Source organism: Mus caroli, unplaced genomic scaffold (assembly GCF_978045245.1).
Source record: "Mus caroli unplaced genomic scaffold, Mus_caroli_1 scaffold_11, whole genome shotgun sequence".
Lineage (NCBI taxonomy): Eukaryota > Metazoa > Chordata > Mammalia > Rodentia > Muridae > Mus > Mus caroli.
Window position 1 is genome coordinate 6,858,994 of NW_028227266.1, and position 22,169 is coordinate 6,881,162.

General features: G+C 37.2%; 1 protein-coding gene across 5 annotated transcripts in view; it reads right to left on the bottom strand.

The window, feature by feature from the left end:
• The window catches only part of Cntn5 (contactin 5), a 1,232,986-nt gene that overhangs the window by 462,198 nt on the left and 748,619 nt on the right, over window positions 1–22,169 (bottom strand). For 4 of the 5 annotated variants that reach the window (XM_021171282.3, XM_029481828.2, XM_029481826.2 and 1 more), the window contains 2 exons: window positions 19,381–19,504; window positions 18,095–18,270 (listed from right to left, as the gene is read on the bottom strand). In XM_021171282.3, the coding sequence (XP_021026941.1) occupies window positions 18,095–18,270; window positions 19,381–19,504 (300 nt within the window). Of the gene's footprint in view, window positions 1–18,094; window positions 18,271–18,545; window positions 18,728–19,380; window positions 19,505–22,169 lie in introns of those variants that run through there. The other variant, XM_029481833.2, reaches the window with a different exon arrangement.

Here is a 22,169-nt window from a genome sequence, read left to right on the forward strand (position 1 = left end):
CACTGCCTCTAGAACAGTGACAAACTAGCACAGACAGCAAATATCCACTCTGGTCTTTCAGAAAGCATCACCATTAAAGCAACCTGAGCAAGGTACATGTGAAGAGTGCACATGTTAAACGAGGGCCCAGGACCCAAGCTTTGCTTGAAGGAGCTGTTCAATCTGCATAAGAGCAGAATAACTTGTGAGTTAGCTTTCCCTAGAGTCTTCCAAAAGGAAAGCTATATTCATGTTTGTCATTTTCTTGTCCTTGTGGTAAACAATCAGTCCATACATTGCCCTAATATAAATAATGACATAAATTTTAATTCAATTTTAGAATAAGGATGCACTCGGGAGAGTTAGATTTTAGTGCAGTTATGTTAAAGTGCACATGTTTGTTTGTTTGTTTTATTCTGTTTTCTCCCCTCTGTGAGCAAGGCTGTAAATTTTGTAAATGAAGTAGATCTATAACGTCTGCATAATCTATGAATGAAGAAAAGCAATTTCATTTTATAAGTTTTATGGGGAGATGGTAATTTGTCTCCATGTCAGATGCCAGGAGAAAAATAACATCTGTTATAAGCAACAATGAAGGGTATCACTTTGTGGTATAGGAGATTCAACAGGCCCTGGGCAAGGACAAACCATTCCAGTTCAAAGGAACAGTTAAAATGTATGTATTACTGAATTATATTTCTCCTTCAATGACTGTCATGCTAGAAACACTGAAGAAAACTTCATATTCAAAATGCTGCAGAGATACAAGGGTTTTTCAAGGCAAAAATGGTTAGGTTAATTCACACATTATCTCTCCACGAATCCAGCCCTTCAAAGGATAATAACAGAAAAAAACCAATACAAGGACAGGAACCACGCCCTAGAAACAACAAGAAGGTAATCCCTCAACAAACCTAAAAGAAGACAGCCACAAGAACAGAATGCCAACTTTAACAACAAAAATAACAGGAAACAACAATTACTTTTCCTTAATATCTCTTAATATCATTGGACTCAACTCCCCAATAAAAAGACATAGACTAACAAACTGGCTACACAAACAAGACCCAACATTTTGCTGCTTACAGGAAACTCATCTCAGAGAAAAAGATAGACACTACCTCAGAATGAAAGGCTGGAAAACAATTTTCCAAGCAAATGGTATGAAGAAACAAGCTGGAGTAGCCATTCTAATATCTGATAAGATTGACTTCCAATCCAAAGTCATTAAAAAAGACAGGGAGGGACACTTCATACTCATCAAAGGTAAAATCCTCCAAGAGGAACTATCAATCCTGAATATCTATGCTCCAAATACAAAGGCAGCCACATTCATTAAAGAAACTTTAGTAAATCTCAAAGCACACATTGCACCTCATACAATAATAGTGGGAGACTTCAACACACCACTTTCACCAATGGACAGATCATGGAAACAGAAACTAAACAGGGACACAGAGAAACTAAGAGAAATTCTGAATCAAATGGATCTGTCTTGTATTTAAATGTCCACTAACCCTTATACATGCTTACAATGCCATCCTAGTTTTTGAGGTGGTGGCAAAGGCAATTTGAACCCATATTACAAGTTCTTACTCCTTCCAAGATGTAGAAACTTAGATAATTAAATTTAGACTGCAATTTAAGCTCACATCTATATGTTAAATTTTCAAGTGAGATGCTAATACCAACTTGTTAGCTGACTTTTAGCTTCTGCTCATAAGACTAATAGATTATATAAACTTCAGGTGCTAGAATATAGTTTGATCTAAAGTTGGATTAATGGGAAATTTCCAATCTCTAATCCATTGCTTTTTTTGAAGTGAATATTTGCAATAGACTAGATTGTATTTACATTAGAAGATAAAATTGACATAGAGTACATGACCAAGACTTCTAAAATCATTATGTGTTTCCTGAATTCACTATAACTTGAGGACATAGGCATTTAAATGGAATAAATTATACTTATTTTATCTCCGTCATTAGATTCTTTCCCATTACTTTGAACAAATACTGGACCAAGAAGCAATTCAAACGAGGAAAGGGTTATTTGGCTTTGAGAAATGGAGTCCATCATGTGTGGCAAGTAGGGAGATAGGAGAGCCTTGGGGAGAGCCTTGTGGCTGTGTGAAGCTGAGGTTCATGGTACCATCAAGTAAAGAACCAAGAACATAAAGAGATGGAAGTAGAAGCAGGGGTAAGCTTCTAAGCTTTATTGTACAAGGGTCTCTCATACCAGTGGGATTTCTTCACAGCTTTCTCCAGCTCTGTACACCTTCCAAAATGCCACACCCCCTAAATGAGGAGTACTAGCTTGGGACAAAATATGCAAAACTCTGAGCTATACTATATCATCTCTGATGCCACTAGCTCACAGAGATCTAAAGCTGCAAGTGTGTTTAGTAAATTACAAAAGTCCCTATAATTCTAATAGCTTTATTTTGATTTTTTATTAGATGTTTTCTTCATTTACATTTCAAATACTATCTTCTTTCTTAGTTTCCTCTCTGAAATTCCCTTATATCCTCCCTACTCTCCCTGCTCCCCAACTCACCCATTCCCAGTTCCTGGCCCTGACATTCCCCTATACTGCGGCATAGAATCTTTGCCAGATAAAGGGGCCTCTCTTCCCACTGATGGAGGGCTAGTCCATTCTCTGGTACATATGTAGCTAGAGACATGAGCTCTGGGAGTCTGGTTAGTTCATATTATTCTTCCTCCTATAGGGCTGCAGACCCCTTCAGTTCCCTGGATCCTTTCTCCATCATTGGGGACCATGTGTTCCATCCAATAGATGGGTGACTGTGAGCATCAACTTCTGTATTTGCCAGGAAATGGCATAACCTCACAGGAGACAACTATATCAGGGTCTTTTCAGCAAAAACTTGTTGGTATATGCAATAGTATCTGAGTTTGGTGGTTGTTTATGGGATAGATCCCCGGGTAGAGCAGTCTCTGGATTGTCCTTCCTTCAGTTTCAGCTCCAGACTTTGTCTCTGTAACTCCTTTCATGGGTATTTTGTTCTCCCTTCTAAGAAGGAATAAAGTAACCCACATTTTGGGGTTTCCTTCTTCTTGAGTTTCATGAGTTTTGAAAATTGTATCTTGGGAATTCTAAGTTTCTGGGCTAGTGTCCACTTATCAGTGAGTGCATATCATGTGTGTTCTTTTGTGATTGGGTTACCTCACTCAGGATGATATCCTTCAGATCCATCCATTTGCCTAAGAATTTCATAAAATAATTGCTTTTATAGCTGAGTATTACTCTATTATGTAAAAGTATCACATTTTCTGTATCCATTTATCTGTTGATGGATATGTGTGTTCTTTCCAGCTTCTGGCTTTTATAAATACAGCTGCTATGAACATAGTACAGCATGTGTCCTTACTAAAAGTTGGAACATCTTCTGGGTATATGTCCAGGAGTGGTATTGCTGGATCTTACTATGTCCAATTTTCTGAGGAACCACCAAACTCATTTCTAGAGTAGTTGTACCAGTTTGCAATTCCACAACCTCACCAGGATCTGCTGTCACCTGAAATTTTGACATTAGCCATTCTGAATGGTGTGAGGAGGAACCTTTGGTTTGTTTTGATTTGCATTTCCCTGATGATTAAGGATGTTGAACATTTTTTCAGGTGCTTCTCAGCCATTTGGTATTCTTCAGTTGGGAATTATTTGTTTAGCTCTGTACCACATTTTTAAATATGGTTATTTGGTGTTCTGGAATCCAACTTCTTCAGTTCTTTATATATATTGGGTATTAATCCCCTATGGGATTTAGGATTGGTAAAGATCCTTTCCCAATCTGTTGGTGGCCTTTTTGTCTTATTGACAGTGTCTTTGTCCTTACATAAGCTTTGTAATTTTATGAGGTCCCATTTGTCAATTCTTGATCTTACACCAAAAGCCGTTGCTGTTCTGTTCAGGAAATTTTCCCCTGTGCCCATATCTTCGAGGCTCTTCCCCACTTTCTCCTCTATAAGTTTCAGTGTTTCTGGTTTTATGTTGTGTTCCTTGATACACTTAGACTTGAGCTTTGTACAAGGAGATAAGAATGGATCAATTTGCATTCTTCTACATGCTAATTGCCAGTTGAGAAAGCACTATTTGTAGAAAATGCTGTCTTTTTTCCACTGGATAGTTTTAGCTCCTTTGTCAAATATCAAGTGACCATAGGTGTATGGGTTCATTTCTGGGTCTTCAGTTCTATTCCATTGATTTATCTGTCTGTCTCTGTACCAATACTATGCAGATTTTATCACAATGACTCTGTAGTATAGTACAGCTTGAGGTCAGCAATGATGATTCCACCAGAGGTTTTTTTGTTTGTTTGTTTGTTTGTTGTTGTTTTAATATGTTTTGAAGAAGAGTAATTGCTATCCTAGGTTTTTTGTTAATCCATATGAATTTGCAAATTGCCCTTTTTAATTCTGTGAAGAATTAAATTGGAATTTTGATGGGGATTGCATTGAATCTGTAGACTGCTTTCGGCAAGATAGCCATTTTTACTATATTAATCCTGCCAATCCATGAGCATGGGAGGTCTTTCCATCTTCTGAGATCTTCTTTGATTTCTTTCTTCAGAGACTTGAAGTTTTTATCACACAGATCTCTCACCTTCTTAGAGTCACATCAAGGTATTTTATATTATTTGTGGTCATTGTGAAGAGTTTTGTTTCCATAATTTCTTTCTCAGCCTGTTTATCCTTTGCGTACAGAAAAGCCACTGATTTGTTTGAGTTAATTTTGTATCCAGCTACTTCACTGAAGTTGTTTATCAACTTTAGAAGTTCTCTGGTGGAATTTTTAGGATCACTAATATATGCTATAATTTCTTCTGCAAATAGTGATATTTTGAGGTCTTCCTTTCCAATTTGTATCTCCTGGATCTCCTTTTGTTGTCTAATTGCTCTCGCTAGGATTTCAAGTACTATATTGAATAGGTAGGGAGATAGTAGGCAGCCTTGTCTAGTTCCTGATTTTAGTGGGATTCCTTCAAGTTCCTCTCCATTTTCTTTGATGTTGGCTACTGGCTTGCTGTATATTGCTTTTATTATGTTTAGGTATGGGCCTTGAATTCCTGATTTTTCCAAGGCTTTTATCATAAATGGGTGTTGGAATTTGTCAAGTGTTTTCTCAGCATTTAATGAGATTATCATGAGGTTTTTGTCTTTGAGTTTGTTTATATAGTGATTTACATTGATGGATTTTCGTATATTAAACCATCCCTTCATCCCTGGGATGAAGCCTACTTTATCAGAATAGATGATTGTTTAGATGTGTTCTTGGATTCGGTTTGTGAGAATATTATTGAGTATTTTTGTATTGATATTCATAAGGAAAATTGGTCTGAAGTTTCTTTCTTCGTTGGGTCTTTTTGTGGTTTAGGTACAGGAGTAATTGTGGCTTCATAGACTGAATTGGGTAGAGTACAGTCTGTCTCTAGTTTGTGGAATAGTTTGAGGAGAATTAGAATAAGGTCTTCTTTGAAGGTCTGAGAGAACTCTGCACTAAGAATACCCACCAGATGGGCATCTGGTCCTGGGCTATTTTTGGTCGGGAGACTATTAATGGCTGCTTCTATATCTTTAGGTTAGATAGCTAATCTGATGCTAATTTAACTTTGGTACTGGGTATTTGTCTAGAAAATTGTCCATTCCATCCAGGTTTTCCAGTTTTGTTGCATATAGGCTTTTGTCGTAGGATCTGAAGAGTTTTGGATTTTCACAGATTCTGTTGTTATGTCTCCTTCTACATTTCTGATTTTGTTAATAGGATACTGTCCCTGTGCTCTTTAGTTAGTCTGGCTAAGGATTCATCTTACTTGTTTATTTTCTCAAAGAACCAGCTCCTGGTTTGGTTGTTTCTTTGTTTTGTTCTTTTTGTTTCCACTTGTTTGACTTCAGCCCTTAGTTTGATTATTTCCTGCCTTCTATTACTCTTGGGTGAATTTGTTTCCTTTTGTTCTAGAAACTTTAGGTGTGGTGTCAAGCTGCTCCTGTATGCTCTCTCCAGTTTCTTTTTGGTGGCAATCAGAGCTATATGTTTTCCTCTTAGGACTGCTTTCCTTGTGTCCCATAAGTTTGGGTATGTTGTGGCTTCATTTTCATTAAACTCTAAAAGGTCTTTAATTTTTTCTCTATTTCTTCCTTGACTAAGACATCATTGAGAAGAGTGTTGCTCAGCTTCCCTGTGTATGTTGGCTTTCTATTATTTATGTCGTTTTTAAAGATCAGCCTTGTCCCATGGTAATCTGATAGGACGCATGGGATAATTTCAATATTTTTGTATCTGCTAAGGCCTGTTTTGTGACCAATTATATGGACAGTTTTGGAGAAGGTACCATGAGGTGCTTAGAAGAAGGTATATCCTTTTGTTTTTGGATAAAATGTTCTATAGATATCTGTTAAATCCATTTTTCATAATTCTGTTAGTTTCATTGTATCTCTGTTTAGTTTCTGTTTCCAGGATCTGTACATTGATGAGAGTGGTGTCTCCCACTATTATTGTGTGAGGTTCAATGTGTGGTTTGAGCTTTACTAAGTTTCTTTAGTGAATGTGGATGTGCTTGTATTTGGAGCATAGATGTTCAGAATTGAGAGTTCATCTTGGTAGATTTTACTTTTGATGAGTATGAAGTGCCCCTCCTTGTCTTTTTTGATAGGTTTGTGTTGAAAGTCAATTTTAGTAGGTATTAGAATGGTTACTCCAGCTTGTTTCTTCAGACCATGTGCTTGGAAAATTGTTTTCCAGCCTTTTACTCTGAGGTAATGTCTGTCTTTGTCACTGAGGTGGGTTTCCTGTATGCAGCAAAAAGTTGGGTCCTGTTTATATAGCCAGTCTTTTAGTCTATGTCTTTTTATTGGGGAATTGAGTCCATTAATATTAAAAGATATTAAGGAAAAGTAATTTTTTTTGCTTCCTGTCATTTTTGTTGTTAATTTTGGGATTCTGTTCTTGGGGTTATCTGCATTTAGGTTTGTTGAAAGATTACCTTCTGGCTTTTTCTAGGGTATAGTTTCCCTCGTTTTATGGGAGTTTTCTCTTTATTAAACTTTGAAGGGCTGTATTCATGAAGAGATATTGTGTGAATTTGATTTTTTCATGGGATACTTTGGTTTCTCCATCTATGGTAATTGAGACTTTTGCTGGGTATAGTATCCTGAGCTGGCATTTGGGTTCTCTTAAGGTCTGTATAACATCTGTCCAAGATATTCTGGCTTTCATAGTCTCTTTTGAGAAGTCTGGTATAATTCTAGTAGTCTGCCTTTATATGTTACTTGACCTATTTCCCTTACTACTTTTAATACTTTATCTTTATTTAGTGCATTTGTTTTTCTGATTATTATGTATTGGGAGGAATTTCTTTTCTAGCCCAGTCTATTTAATGTGCTAGTTTGTGTTTAAAAAAGGTTCTCACACCTTAAATACTTTTGGCCTCAAGGTACATTTCCTCTTGTTCTCCTGAAAAGTCAAATATTTCTCATAACTGGTGCTTATCACTTTAACAGCAAGAAACGTCTGCATCCACCATGTTCTGTGCTTCACACACACTTCTTTGGCTACATTTGTGGTTTATACATTTCTGTTTTACTTCAAGCTATTCCACTTACTGCAAATCTTGAAAAATACAATGTGCAATAATCATGCCACAGATTTAATGTCTATAATTCTTTTCTAGCAAAAAAAACTTTCGACTACTTTTAAATGTAGCCTTATTCAAGTTTTAGGACATGTCCAGAAGGCAGCCAGCTATTATGCTAGAATATAATATGAGAAGCACCTAGTCTAGTTCCTCATAAGGGCCTTGTTCTCTGTGAGCAGTTTTTACCATCCACTTTCTGTCCTCACTCTGGGTCTTCTCATGCTTGTGCATGTAGGCATGTGAGAGTTAAATCCTATCAGCAAACAGGAAAAAAACCAGATAGATAGTGATAGAACTATACTGGGCTTTTATTAAGGTTTGCCTGAGTGACCTCCAACAGTTGCTACAACCTCTCAATATAGTGTCACCAGTCTGGCCCAAAACACATGAACCTGTAGACAACAATATTTTGCTTCTATACTATATCTCCCTTATAATTAGGGCAATTTGTATCTTACACGCATGATAATAAAACAATTGTTATATTCTCATTACAAAACAAAGTTTAGCTTATTGGAATAAATTACTGCTTAGTTTACTGGAATAAAACATCAGAGGAAAGCTGTTGGTGTAAATGTTCTCTGTGAGACTCTGCATTGGTGTAATCCAGGTGAATAGATAATGAAACCAAAAGAAATCTGTGAATAAATATTCTCTATATAAAGAAAGTACAGATGCTCAAAATGCCCAAAATTTACATAATGCTAATTGAAGCATTGCATAGCTTAGGTTTACTGTTAATCTGACCTGAATGGTCATACATAGATTTTATGATGTTTATTTTTCAATTTTCTATTCTTAATATAAGAAGCTATAAGACTTATCCTAATATTGGAATTGCTTAGACTGTTAATGACATATGTAAAAACGCTCCTACCTTTGGAAACTATTGTTTATTTTATATTTTTTATGGTATAAACTTCCAGATAGAACAAGATAAAACTCACTTTTATTTGTTTTCAGTTGCCTCAATACCCATACCAGCTGGGACCGCACAGAGCCCAGCAAACATGGGCTCTGTCCCACAAAATCAGAGTCCCATCTCCCTCCAGGTCTATACCTTTACCTTCATCTGGTGAAGATTGCCTGCTCTCACCCAAGACATAGCGCTGCCTGTTTCCCAAGAGACCTGCTTTAACCTAGGACACACAGCTCCAACTGCCTCCCGGGAAGCCTGCTCCAATCTGGGACTCACTGGCCAGTTAAAAGCAGAAGTAACCAGATGGTGAACAGAAAATGTAGGAACATAATAAACCATAGCCAATGCAATTCGGCACCATCATAACCCAGCTCTTCTTCTACAGCAAACCTTGATTACTCAAACACCTCTAGAGCAAGATTCTGACCTTAAATCACATCTCGAGAAGATAATAGAGGCCTTTAAAGAGAGTATAAATAATTCCCTTAAGGAAATATTGGAAAACACAGTAAAAAATGTAGACTCCCTAAAAGAGGAAACATAAATCCCTTAAAGAAATACAGGAATAAAATAATCAAACAGGTAAAGGAAATGAACAAAACAGTTCAAGACCTAAAAATGAAAATAGAAACAATAAAGAAATCACAAATGGAGGCAACCATGGAGATGGAAAAAAAAAGAAAGAGATCAGGAACTACAAATGTAAGCACCACTAGCTGAATACAAGTTATGGGAAAGAGAATCTCAGATATAGAATATACCACAAAAGATATTGACACAGCAGGCAAAGAAAATGCAAAGTGTTAAAAATTCATAAACAAACAAACAAAAAAATCCAGGACATTTGGGACACAACAAAAAGACCAAACCTAAGAATAATAGGAATGAAGACGGTAAAAAGTCCCAGTACAAAGGGCCAGAAAACATCTACAACAAAATCATAAACGAAAAGTAAGAATAAAAGAAGCCTACAGAACTCTAAATAGATCCTACCAGAAAAGAAAATCTTCCCACCCCATAACAATTAAAACACTAAATGTACAGTAAAAAAGCTGTAAGGGTAAAAGGCCAAGTAACATATAAAGGCAAACCTATCAGAATTACAACTGACATCTTAATAGAGGCTCTAAAAACCAGAAGATTCTGGAAAGGTGTCTGGGAGACCTTAAGAAACCAAATATGCCAGCACAGACTTCTATTTCCAGCAAAACTCTCAATTTTCACATATGGAAAAACCAAGATATTCCATGATAACTATTTTTCTACTAATCCAGTCTTATAGAGGATACTAGAAGGAAAATTGTAACATAAGAAGGGTACCCACACCCAAGAAAACACAAGAAATCAATCATCTCGCACCAAACCCAAAAGCAGAGACTCACATATATGATACAACATCCAACAACAAAATAACAGGAACTAACAATCATTGGCCATTAATATCTCTCAACATCAATGAACTCTATTCACCAATAAAAAGACATAGGCTAACAGACTGGATGGAGAGAAACTTGAAGCAATCCTGTTAAAATCAGGAACAATACAGGCAGCCCACTGCTGCCCACTCTCTTCCTATCTGTTCAGTATAGTACTTGAAGTTGTAGCTAGTACAATAAGATAACATAAAGAGATCAAAGGGATACAAATTGGAAAGGACGAAGTCAAGGCATCACTATTCATGGATGATATGATAGTATATATTGGTGACTCATAAAATTCTACCAGAAAACCCTTAGAGCTCATAAAAAAATCTTCAGCAAGGTGGCTGGATATAAAATTAACTCAAACAAATCAGTAGGTATCCAGTACACAACAGATAAACAGGCTGATAAAGAAATTAAGGAAACAACACCCTTCACAAATAATATAAAATATCTTGGTATAACTCTAAGCAAGCAAGTCCCTGAAGAAAGAAATCTAAGAAAACCACAGAGATCTAAAGATCTTCTGTGTCAGTAGGCTTAACATAGTAGAAATGGCTATCTTAACAAAAGCAATCTATAGATTCAATGCAATTCCCATCAAAATTCCAGTGCATTTTTTTACAGTTCTTGAAAGAGGAATTCTCAACTACATATGGAAAAATAAAAATGCCAGAATAGCCAAAACAATTCTGAACAATAAAAGAACTTCTAGAACAACCACCATCCCTGAGTTCCTGATCTCAAGCTGTACTACAGAACAATAGTGATAATAATCTTACAGTATTGATACAAAGACAGACAGGTTGATCATGAAATAGAATCAAAGACCCTGAAATTAACTCACATACCTGCAGACACTTTATTTTTGACAAAAAAAAAAAAAGCCAAAACCATATGGTGGTAAAAAGAAAGCATCTTCAACAAATGATGGTGGTCTACTTGATAGTCTGCATGTAGAAGAATGCAAATTGATCCATATTTATCACCCTATACAAAGCTCAATTCCAAGTGAATCAAGGCTTTAACATAAAACCAAGTGAATCAAGGCTTCAACATAAAACCAGATACACTAAATCTTATAGAAGAGAGATGGGAAATAGCCTTGAACACATAGGCACAGGGGAAAATTTACAGAACAGAACGTAATGGATCAGGCTTTAAGATCAACAATTGATAAATGGAACCTCATGAAACAGAGAAGCTTCTGTAAGCAAAGGACACTGTCAGCAGGACAAAGTTGCCACTAAAGATTGGGTAAAGATCCTTCCTAATCTGACAGGGCTAAGAACCAAAATATATAAAGAATTATATTCAAGAAGTTAGACTCCAAAAAACCCAAATAACCCAATTAAAAAATGGGGTACAGAGCTAAACAAAGAATTCTCAACAGAGGAATCTTGAGTGGGCAAGAATCACTTAAAGAAATGTTTAATATTTTTAGTCATCAGGGAAAAGACAATCAAATTGACCCTGAGATTCACCTTACACTAATCAGAATGGCTAAGACCAAAAACTCAAGCTATGGCACATGCTGGGAATGATATGGGAAAGGAGGAAAGTTTTCCATAGTTGGTGGGGCTGTAAGCTTGTACAACCACTCTGGAAATCAATCTGGCTGTTTGTAACGGTAGTTCTGATGCTGAGGTCCTGTTTCCCAACTCATTCTTGATCTGTACATATACCCAAATGATGCTCCTGTACATATACTCAAAACATGCTCCACCATATCACAAGGACAGGTGTTCCACCATGTTTATATCTGCCTTATTCGTAATAATCAGAAACTGGAAACCTAGATGTCCCTCAACCAAAGAATAAATACAGAAAATGTGGTTTATTTACACAAGAACATCATGAATTTTGCAGGCGAATGGATGAAACTAGAGAATATCATCCTGAATGAGGTAACTCAGACTCAAAAGGACATGCATAGTATGTACTCACTGATAAGTGTATATTAGTCATAAAGTACAGAATGCCCATAATACACTCCACAGACTTAGAGAAGTTAAACGTGAGAGTAGGCCCAAGTGAAGATGCTTAAATCTAACTTAAAATAATGTTGTGGTTTGAATATCCTTGGTCCAGGGAGTGACAGTATTTGGAGGTGTGGTCTTGCAGTAGATGTGGCCTTTTGGAGGAAGGTTGTCACTTTTGGGGAGGGCTTTTAGACCTGCATCCTAGCAGTCTAGAGGCCAATCTTCTAACGTTAGCCTTTAGAACAAGATTCTCAGCTCCTCTTGTGCCATGCCTACCTAGGTGCTGCTATGTTCTGCCTTGATGATAATGGACAGAACCTCTGAACCTGTAAGCCAACCCTAATTAAATGTTATTCATGTAAGAGTTACCTTGGTCATGGTGTTTGTTCACAGCAGTAAAACCCTAACTAAGGCAAACATGGAACAAAATAATCATGGGAGGCAGAGGGATTGAAGAACCTGGGTGGAAGATAGGAGGTGGATGGGAAAAGGGGCAGGATCAAGGTGGGGTGGGGGTCGGGGTGGGGCGCAGAGAGGAGAGAGGCACTGAGGGCCAGGAGAATGAATAGAAATATGCAGCTTCAGGGTGTGGGGTGCAGGGGTGGTAACCTTTAGAAAGTCCCACAGACCAAGAATGGGGAAGGTTCAAAGGACTCAATGTGGAAGACCTTAGTCAAAATGCCCAACAATGAGGAGAAGGGACCCTAAGAGACTACCTCCAGTACTCACATAGGACCCCCAGTAGAGGAATGGGGACACCAAAACACTTATAATTCTTTTGACCCAAAATTGTTTCTGTCTAAAGAAATGCAGGGACAAAATGGAGCAGATACTGAAGGAATAGGCAACCCATGGTCAGGCACCAATCTCTAACACGATTACTGATGTTATGTTGTGCTTGCAGACAGGAGCTTACCATGGCTATTCTAAAAGGCTCTACCAGCAGCTGCCTGATACTCACAGACTGGTTCCTTAATTGGTTCTTGACGTGTTAATAAAGAAGACCTGGAGCCAATTGGTGGGAGGAAAGAATAGATGGGACTTCCATGTCCCAGGAGGAAAGAGCGATGCAGGGAAAGGGAGAAGGGCTTTTTCTGCCATGGAAAGAGAGCCACTCAGTAATCATGTAAGATCTCGGAGCAGCCAGGGTCTGCGGCTTCATTGCAGGTTGGTTGCCAAAGACATTTCACAGGGGCTGATTAGAATGGACACTGAGTTTGTGGCAGAAGGGGAAATGGAGATGATCATTTGGTAAGGTCCCACATTTCCAGAAGGGAGGTATCTGCATCCAGCAATTGTGCCTAGCAGGCAAGTTCTAAAATAACAAAACTGATCTTGTGTCCTTTATCAGCAGATTCTAGGGAGTAGGCTGGTAACACTGTCAACCCTGGAGCAAAGGTGGAGCCAGAAGGAAAAAAAAAAAGGGGGGTGGGGGGGGGGGTGCTGGCAGCTCCTTGGCTAAGGTGGTAAGTAACATGTTTTTAAAACTACATGCAACAGTTGGGGACCCCTGTTTAAGAGTTAGGGGGAGGATTAAAGGAACAGAGTGAATGGCAACCCCACAGGAAGACCGACAGTGTCAACTAACCTGGAACCCTGGGAACTTCCAGAAACTGACCCACCAACCAAAGAGCAAACACAGGCCAGACTGAGGCCTCAGACACATATGTAGCAGAGGACTGCTTTCTTTGGACTCAGTGGGAGATGATGTGTATAATCTTGTAGATACTTGATGCCCCAGGTTGGTGGAATATGGGAGAGGCACCTTTTCGGAGGCAAAGGGGAGAAGAGACAGGGAAGGACTCTTTGAGGGGGAACCAGGAGGGGGGCAGCATTTGAGGTGTAAATAAAATAATCAATTAATAAAAAATTAAACCAAGCCAGGTGGTGGTGCATGCCTTTAATCCCAGCACTTGGGAGGCAGAGGCAGGCAGATCTCTGAGTTCGAGGCTAGCCTAGTCTACAGAGTGAGTTCCAGGACAGCCAGGAATACACAGAGAAACCCTGCCTCAAAAGAAAAAAAAAACTCTTAAAAAATTAAAACCAAAAGTAGTTAAGCTATCTTTAAAAAAATAAGCAGAAATTAGTCTTTAGTTCTTTGAAAAGGAGTCATGTAGTTAGGATTCCAGCCTTTTGGAGGTACATGCAGGAAGACTGGAAGCTCATGGTCATCAGCTATCTATGTAACTCGATTCAAGATTAGACTGAGCTGCATAAGACTGGCACAGAACAAAATAAAACACATACACCCATCATATATAATTTATATATATATATATGTATATGTATATACATATTTATATCATACACACATATAAATATACATATATGTATGTATATGTATCTCATATATATATATACATATATATCTACACACACACACACATATATATATATACTGAGAGAGAGAGAGAGAGAGAAAGACAGAGGGGGAGAGAGAGAAGGAGAGAGAGAAAGAGAGACAGTTGCGTTGTGTATGGAAGATAAAATGATAAACAGCCTTATTTTATAACAAAATCTAATATTTTTACAACCATTGAACTCATTCAGACTAATATCACTCCTTTATTCAGCTTAATATTAAAATAAATTAATAAAGTTATTATGGGCAAAACCTCATAGACTAATGAAATAAGTTTAGGCTATACTGTGGAGTTAGTGATTATTCAAATAGTTTCATTAGATGTTTAAAACTAGTAAAATGTGGTTTTAAAGTCTAAGGTTAATTTTACTTTAGAGAAAAAGTTATGAAAAACACAGAGAGGTAATTTTTGAGTTTTATATGAAAATGGAAGGTTAAATTAAAGGGCTTAGATATAAAGGCTACAAGTAATAAAATCTCTCAAAAGTTAAGGAGGTTATTTTAATCAGCTGCTTCACGAATAACGAATGGAATATTTTGGATCTAAACCATCTAAATGCCCTGAAAAGCACTGTGTTCAAATTTAGATATGAACTATCAATTTACAAAGGATTGCATATAAAGATATATTCTGAAGCTAGAGACAGCATGAGGAGATTTTACTCTTGATTCATTTTCTGTTTGACTTGCTGGCATGAATTATTTCTATAAAGAAAGAAAAATTACCAACTCTGGAGAGTCTGCAGTGAGCTTTGGGTTTGGTATTGAAAAGTTACATTATCCATTTAAATCCCCATCCAGGTGGCACTAGCTAAGGAGTGGCAATGTATGATATTGTATGTTCTCACTTGTCTGAGGAGATATCCTTCCACTCTGTAAAGAAATCACCCTCATGATGAACATAGACTCCAGAAAGAAAATATAGTTTTTCAAGTATCATCTTGATAACCACTAAGGTTCACTACTGGACAGAATATATCAGGGTTGTGTTTATTTACAACACCATCTCTGAACTTGAAAACACATTTTAAAATATAAATTTCTCACCCTCAGTAATTTTTACTGTAGCTCTGTTAGCTAGATATTTATTAATGATAAAGTAAAAGTTTTAATATTATGTGGGCTGAAATGTATTTGTAATTATTCCTTTGGGAAAAAGTCAGTATGAAAATATTCATTAGTATAAAGTTAACCCATGCCTGTGTGGGACAGGTGAGGAGGACAGGAAGTGACTCTTTAGTTAGCAACTCAAAGATGTTCGCTGGTACTTATAACATTCCAATTATATTTCTGTATTTGGATATATCAGTAATTTAAATGAATTACTTCCTGACTACCTTTACAGAATTAATTAGGCTAATTAAATTTGCTGCTGAGTCTTGTGAGATGATGCAGAGATTGAAGTACAAGCTTCTCATGTAAAATATTATGAGAATTTATTAAGAACAACAGTTTCTTCTGAAGTAGAGTCTCCTATCTACTCTGTCTGTCTGTCTGTCTGTCTATCTATCTATCTATCTATCTATCTATCTATCTATCTATCTATCTATCTATCTACCTACCTATCTATCTGACTTGGCCACTGGGAATCTCAGGAAGTATTTTCTCCAACTACAATGATTGTGAGACTCCCTGGATCATGCTAATTTCCATCTGATGTGCAGGGCATTTCATGAGGATTTGCATATGTATCCCATTCTTATTGACCAAAAATCTTATATCTCAAGTCACATTAAGTCACATTTTGAGGAGGTCCAAAAAAGCATGCTAATAAAACAGTTTGGAACAATTATTATCTAAATATCTTTTTTGAAAGGGAATAGAAAGACACGTTCAGAAGAATTTAAATTTCAGTTCATTTTAAACACATTAGCTATAGCTTCTCCTTCCCTCCTTCCTTCTCTCCCTCCCTCCTTTCATTTTTTTTTTTCTTCATTGCTGGTAAAAGGAGCCAGCATCAATGTCCTCATCCACTTGTGTCTTCACAAGCCAGAACTTGTGGTGTAGTAAGCTGCTGATAACAGAAAGCTAGTTTTGTAATCTCAGCCTCCCATGGAGCATTTAGCCTTCTCGATCCTAACTGTGGACAAGCCAGTAAGTAACATTATTATCATGACAAAAGTTTTATAAGCCCTGGTGGTTCTTAAATATGTGCTAGGAAAATTAAGTAGTTCTTTACTGTGAAAAAGAGAAGAAATATGCTGATTCCATACTTAATTATCTTACTACCATTTACTTTGTACTACTTTATACAATTACAAAATTAATCACAGTGCAGTAGTTAATAAGGTCAGAATAATAAACATTATTTAGATTATAATGCAATTGCAGTATTCAGGAAAGACACAAAGTCAAATTGGAACTATCATTTTTAAAAATGTCATGACATATCTATCTCTCAAAATGACCATTTTATTCAATAGAAGGGTGGCAGGGAAGGTTACCTATTTGATTTCATGAGCTGTTTTATCACGAATACAAAACCCTTTTATGATCGCATGACTGGCCACAAATGATTCTATAAAACAAAAATAGTGTTTGCAGGGAACAGTTTTTGTTTCTCTTGAATTTCTAAACATATCGTTCTGAAATCAGCCAAATTGACATTTTAAAAAATAGGAGTTTTTGGGACTGGTGAGATGGCTCAGTGGGTAAGAGCACCCGACTGCTCTTCCGAAGGTCCAGAGTTCAAATCCCAGCAGCCACATGGTGGCTCACAACCATCCGCAACGAGATCTGGCGCCCTCTTCTGGAATGTCTGACATTCCAGCTACAGTGTACTCACATATAATAAATAAATAAATCTTAAAAAAAAAATAGGATTTTGATTTTCCTAGGATTTTGCTCATAGTCTTGCAACTGTGTGTCCTTCCAACTGTTTAGTCTTTTTTTTTTCCTTTCTTCATGTTTATAAGAAAGTGTCTCTATCTCATTGAAGGGATTCTTCAACCCCTTTCAATTTTTGCCGATTATAATTCTCAAGAATTTAAATTCAAATTGATTGCTAACTATCAAATGATATTAAAGTTTTTACAAGGTGTAAGCTTTCCCCATCAATGAAGGAATTTCACATTTTTTCAAGGATCTATGCATTTGCTTAGTAGTACATATAATGTACTTTATGTATATTTACATTAGAGTGTCTATAAGACAATGTCTCACTCTCTCATGGGTTACATTCAGTAAATGGCAGTACTGGATGATCTTGTCATTGTGTAAATATCAGTTGGCAAGATTTCACTAAGCAAGACAGCTTTACCTTCTTCCAGCAATGTGATCTTAGAAAAGACCAGTAATATATACAAAACCATTGAGCAAAATGAAGTGATATATTGGCTGCATAAGTGTGTGTGTTTGTGTCTGACAGTTTCATCTAATCAAAATCTGTATGGGTTACAGTTACCAACTGAAGCATTACTGTTTCATAATATTCCCTTGGTTTCTAATATATGCAGAGATTCTGATGTGTGCTATTATGTGCTTTGATAGACTATAGGAAATAGCAATAAAATGCACAGTAAAGGATATAAGCAGGTAACGGATGTCTGGTAAAACCATCTGGTTTCATGAACAAGATTTTAATGCTTAAGAATACTTTGCTGAGTTTATTTGTGAGCTAGCAAGTATACCAAGAAACTGGAACATATCTTCAGAAGAAATTTGTGGTTTCTCTAGTTTTAATTCAGTCTTATGGTTTAGCATATTTTCACCCTTAAGCTTTATAACTGAAGGTTTAAACTTGTGCAGCTATCTAGGTAAAATAATCTTATTTTACTCACAGGCAAATTGAAGAGTGGCTTCTCGACTAAGAATACTTCCAAAAGAGTTGGTGGCTAAGCACTGGTACAGCCCAGAATCCCTGAGTTCACTTGGATTGCTGATGATGAAGGTGCCGTCTATCAGACTGTAGCGATAGTCACTATCCAGATCGATTTCAGTTCCATTCCGAAGCCATCTTAGAAAATGTATAACAAGATAAATACATTATGCTACCTGCAACATTATGATATGTCTTGCATATATATATGGCAGGTCTCACTATGCAGCCCTGGCTGGACTTGGGAGACAACTGGAATTGAGGGGGGGGGTGCATTGGGGGAGCAGTATGGAAACAGTGCAGTGGAAATTCCCAGGAACCTATGAGGGTGACTAACTAAGACTCCTAATAACAGGGAATGGAAAGCCTGACCCAGCTATCTCCAAAACCAGTAGAGGGTTTAAGACACCAACCCAGCCATAAAACTTTTAGCCTACAATTTGTCCTGCGAGCATGATGTGCTGGGGTAATGGCATAGAAATTGTGGTAATAGTCAAACGATGACTGGTCCAGCTTAAGACTCATGCCATAAGAAGGGTCCCACCACTGACATTACTTGAAAAACCAGAAAGCAGAGGCCAGATGGTCCAGAAACCTAGAATAGAACCAAACCACACTTTCAAAAAAAAAAAAAAAAAAAACGAAAAAATACAAAAAATCAAAATTCAATGAAAATTGGTATCTAACTCAATTACTCAATTATCATCACAGAGGTTTCATCCAACAACTAATGGAAACAGATGTGGAGACTCAAAGTCAAATATTATGCAGAGTTCGGGAGGAAAGAATGTAGGAATCACAAGAAAACTCATAGAATGAACCCACCTGGCTCATATGGCCTCACAGAAACTTATATGACAATCAGGAAGCCTCCATATATGTTACGGTTGTGAAGCTTGGTGTTTTGTGGGACTCCTAACAGAGAGAGTAGGGGTTGTTTCTGACACTTTTACCTGTTTTGGGGACTCTTCTTCTTCTACTGGGTTGCCTCATCCTCTTCTACTGGGTTAGAAATGTATGTAATCTTATTGCACCTTGATATGGCATGTTTGGTTAATAACCCTGGCAGACCTGCCCTTTTCTGAAGGGAGTTGAAGGTGGAGTGGATGGGGAGGAAGGAGGCAGGGAGGTGTAAAGAATGTGAAAGCATAGGGAAACTGTGGTCTAGATTTAATATATGGAAGTATAAATTAATAAAGGAATAAAATATTTTGAAAAGAAGAAAACCAATGCATAATTAATTTTTACCTGTAACTAGGAGACGGGTTGCCACGAACTTCACAATTTAGGGCTACCTTCTTTTCATCAGAATCAGTTGGAAAAATGACATCATCAGGTTCTTGCACAAATACTGGCCCATAATCCACACTTTCTGCAAAGATTTAAAATTATTCAATGCACAAGGTGAATACATCTCTGACTATACTGTATTCAAAATTTATAGCTTCCCTTTTTTATTCAGCAATCAAATTTACAAAAGAAAGAGTTCTTAACATACCTTCTAGAATACTAAAATAATTTTAATTTTTGAAATTTATCTTCATGTATGACACCCATAATGCGATTTAAAAACATTTTTTAGCCTCTCAAAGCCACAGAAAAAATACTTTACAAAATTCCTTAAATTTATAAAACTTTTAGAATGTTAAAAATAACATACAATAGGGTTTCAAATTCATATTATACCATAAGAGCTATAGATATAAAATTGTTCATTTTCATGCATTTGATTTATTTTCCTAATGTTAATTTACCCTTATAGATTTTTAAACAATTAAAAAAATGTATTTTGATCAAATCCATCTACTACCCCTTCCTCTCCAACTTCTCCTAAATACCCTCATCGATCCCTCCACCTTTCTCTTCTTCTTTTTTTTTTAACTAGATATTTTATTTACATATCAAATGCTATCCCAAAAGTTCCCTATACCCTCCCCCTGCCCTGATCCCCTACTCACTCACTCCTACATCTTGGCCCTGGCATTCCCCTGTATTGGGGCATATAAAGTTTGCAAGACTAAGGGCCTCTCCTCCCAATGATGGCCAACTAGGCCATCTTCTGCTACATATGGAGGTAGAGACACAAGATCAGGGGTTACTGGTTAGCTCATATTGCTGTTCCTCATATAGGGTTACAGACCCCTTCAGCTCACTGGGTACTTTCTCTAGCTCCTCCATTGGGGGCCCAGTGTTCCATCCTATAGATGACTGTGAGCATCCACTTCTGTATAGGCCAGGCACTGGCATAGCCTCACAAGAGACAGCTATAGCAGGGTCCTTTCAGCAAAATCTTGCTGGCATATGCAATAGTGTCTGGGTTTGGTGGCTGATTATAGGATGGATCCCTGGGTGGGGTAGTCTCTAGATAGTCCATCATTTCCTCTTAGTTCCAAACTTTGTCTGTTACTCCTTCTATGAGTATTTTGTTCCCTATTCTAAGAAAGAATGAAGGATCCCCACGTTGGTCTTCCTTTTTCTTGATTTCCTTGTGTTTTTCAAATTTTATCTTGGGTATTCTAAGTTTCTGGGCTAATATCCACTTATTAGTGAGTGCATATCAAATGACTTCTTTTGGGATTGGGTCTCCTCTCCAGACACATCCATTTGCCCAAGATTTCATATAGTCATTGTTCTAATACCTGAGTAGTACTCCATTCTGTAAATGTACCACAATTTCTCTATCCATTCCTCTGATGAGGGACATCTGGGTTCTTTGCAGCTTCTGGCTATTATGAACAAGGCTGCTATGAACATAGTGGAGCTTGTTCGTTATTACCAGTTGGAACATTTTCTGGGTGTATGCCCAAGAGAGGTATTGCTGGATCATCAGGTAGTACTATATCCAATATTCTGAGGAACCAACAGACTGACGTCCAGAGTGGTTTGTTCAAGCTTGCAATCCAACCAGCAATGGAGGAGAGTTCCTCTTTCTCCTCACGCTTGACAGCATCTGCTATCTCCTGAATTTTTGATCTTACCTTCTGACTGGTATGAGGTGGAATCTCAAGGTTGTTTTGATTTGTATTTCCTTGATGATTAAGGATGTTGAACATTTTTTCAGGTGCTACTCAGCCCTTTGGTATTCCTCAGTTGAGAATTATTTTTGTTGCTCTGTACCCCATTTTAATGGGATCATTTGCATTTCTGTAGTCCAGCTTTTAGAGCTCTTGGTATATATTGGATATTAGTCCCTTATCAGCTTTAAGATTGGTAAAAATCCTTTCCTATTCTGGTGCTGACCTTTTTGTCTTATTGACAGTGTCTTTTGCCTTATAGAAGATTTGCAATTTTATGAGGTCCCATTTGTCAATTCTAGATCTTACAGCACAAGCCATTGCTGTTCTGATTAGGAATTTTACCCCTGTGCCCATATCTTCCTGGCTTTTCCCCACATTCAACTCTATAAATTTCAGTGTCTCTGGTTTTATGTGGAGTTCTTTGATCCACTTAGAATTGAGCTTTGTACAAGGAGAAAATAATGGATCAATTCACATTCTTCTACATGATACTCACATCTATGGTTGACCTTAGTACAAGGAGATAGGAATGCATCAATTTGTATTCTTCTACATGATAACCACCAGTTGTGCCAGCACCATTTGTTGAAAATGCTGTCTTTTTTCCACTGGATGGTTTTAGCTCACTTGTCAAAGATAAAGTGACCATAGGTATATGGATTCATTTCTGGGTCTTCAATTCTATTTCATTGATCTACCTGTCTCTTGCTGTACCAGTACCATATAATTTTTATCACAATTGCTCTGTATTACAGCTTGAGGTCAGGCATGGTGATACCACCAAAGGTTCTTTTTTTGTTGAGAATAGTTTTTGCTCTCCTAGGTTATTTATTATTCCAGATGAATTTGCAAAGTGCCCTTCCTAACTCAGTGAAGAACTGAGTTGGAATTTTGACGGGGATTGCATTGAATCTGTAGAGTGCTTTCGGCAGATAGCCATTTTTACTATATTAATCCTGCCAATCTATGAGCCTGGGAGATCTTTCCATTTTCAGAGATCTTCTTCAATTTCTTTCTTCA